General features: G+C 29.0%; 1 protein-coding gene across 2 annotated transcripts in view; it reads right to left on the bottom strand.

Annotated features, from left to right (window-relative positions):
• The window catches only part of LOC125025927 (astacin-like metalloprotease toxin 3), a 9,992-nt gene that overhangs the window by 6,121 nt on the left and 1,371 nt on the right, over nucleotides 1-2,500 (bottom strand). For both annotated transcript variants that reach the window (XM_047614265.1, XM_047614264.1), the window contains exon 2: nucleotides 1,421-1,645. In XM_047614265.1, coding sequence (XP_047470221.1) covers nucleotides 1,421-1,645 — 225 coding nt within the window. The remainder of the gene's footprint in view (nucleotides 1-1,420; nucleotides 1,646-2,500) is intronic.

Raw genomic sequence — 2,500 nt, 5'->3', positions numbered from 1 at the left:
GTTCCTGTGGCAGGTCGCGTGGCTCATTAGTTGAGAAGCTGAGGCAGGAAGATTAGTCGTCACTCTTAAGTCCAGTTTTTAGTTAAAATCGGGAAGGAGGACAAGTGTTCTGACGCTCGATCCTTTGAAACACAGCTGCTTCCCGCTCAGGGACCCCCCCCCCCCCCCCCCACACACACACAGTTATATATATATATATATATATATATATATATATATATATACATATATATAAAAGTATGTATATACATATATATATGATATATATAATTTATATATATAAATATATATAATATACATATATATATGTATGTATGTATGTATATGTATATGTGCATATATGTATGTATATATATATATATATATATATATATATATATATATATATATATATATATGCATATATATGTGTGTGTGTGTGTATATGCATATATATATATATATACATATACATACATACATACATACATACATACATACATACATACATACATATATATATAAATACATATATATATATATATATATATATATATATATATATATATGAATGTATATGTGTGTGTGTAAGTAACTGTGTGCATGTATGTATACACACACACAAACGCGCACACACACACACACACACACACACACACACACACACACACACACACACACACACACACATATATATATATATATATATATATATATATATATATATATATATATATATATATACAAATATGCATGGATATAAAATCCCGTGGAGCGCCAGGCAGTGAGCCTCCTCCTGCTCGCGGAAAAAGAAAGTTAATTACCCCAAATGAGCAATTATTTCTCGGTTATTAGGAGCCAGAAAAGTCGCGCTTTGCTGGGAGAAGGAAAAGCGAAAAAGCGACATAAATGGTCGTTGATACTGAGACAAAATCGAAGGAACTATGATTTTTCGAAAGGTTGTTCTTATCGTTATATTTGAGTGATTTGTGATTTTCAGTGCTATTATTTGCTGTTTTTGTTATTATCATTGTCATCATCATAATATTAATCCCTAATATTATGATTATATTAATCCCTAGCATTATCATTATTATTAACGTTTGTATTGTCATTATCATAATCATCATTACTATCAATTTTTGTATTGGTTATTATTACAATTATTGTTAATGTCGTTGTTGTTGTCATAATTCTTCCTATTATCTATATCAATATTCGTATTATTATTATCAACAATAATATGATTGCTGTTGTTAGTAGTAGAAGTAGTAGTAGTTATAGTAGTAGTAGTAGTAGAACTATTATCATATCGCTATTATCATCACCACCACCTCGTTTCCAAAGTCCCGGATCTCCCAAGCCAAAATTTCAACGCCCAGCCTCGCAGACTCCGTGACCCCGCCCCCCTCCCCGCGTCCGATTCCCCACACGCACTCACTCGTCCTTTTGTCTCCCCACGCCACGTAAGGAATCAGAGCATCCGGCCAAGGCAAAATGGCATGTCGTCGTTGCAACATGATCATTCTACCCCAATCCGGGGCGCCCTTGTCCTCCAGCCAGTCGACGACAGGACTCTCGTGTTCAAGGTCCCTGTTGAAGAAGTCCTGATCTCCTACGACGAAGCCTAGGATTTCCTCGGTCTCTTGTCTCCGGGGGGCGGCCGCTGCAGAGAGAGCGGGCTTAGAGAGATCCAGAGGGGGGACTATGGTAAAAGTGAGGGTGATTTCGATTATAGTGAGAGTGATATTATAATGATGATGATAATAAATAAGATAATGATAATGGGAAGAAGAAGCGGAAGAAAATAAAGGAGTGTTATTGTAACAGTAATGACAATGATAATTATGATAATGGTGATGATGAAGATGATAATAATAACTATTATTCATTATTGTTTTTATTAATGTCATAAGAATGGTGATATTTAAGATAATGATGATAATGAAAATAGTTATGATAATCATGGTGAAAATAATGATAACAATAATGATGATAATAATAACAATAATAACATTAATAATAATGATAATAATAATAACATTAATAATAATAATAATAATGATAATAATAATGATAATGAAAATAATGATAATAATAATAATAACAATTATGATTATAAAAAATAATAATAATAAAAGTGATGATAATAATAACGATGATAATGATAATACTAAAAGAATTAATAATAATAATAGTAATAATAATAACAATAATATGATAATAACATTGTTAATAATAACATAACAATAATAACAATAATAGTATTAATGATGATAATAAAAATAATAATGATAATAATGATTCTAATGATGGTAATAATAATAATAATAGTAATAATAATAATAATAATAATAATAATAATAATAATAATAATAATAATAAAGACAGTAATGATAATGCTAATTATAATAACAATAACATTATTATTATGATAATTATAATAATAGTAATAATAATAATAATGATGATAATAATAATAATAATAATTATTATTATTATTATTATCTTCATTATTATA

The sequence above is a fragment of the Penaeus chinensis genome, chromosome 5 (genome assembly GCF_019202785.1).
Source record: "Penaeus chinensis breed Huanghai No. 1 chromosome 5, ASM1920278v2, whole genome shotgun sequence".
NCBI lineage: Eukaryota > Metazoa > Arthropoda > Malacostraca > Decapoda > Penaeidae > Penaeus > Penaeus chinensis.
This window is presented reverse-complemented; position numbering and strand designations above follow the sequence as displayed.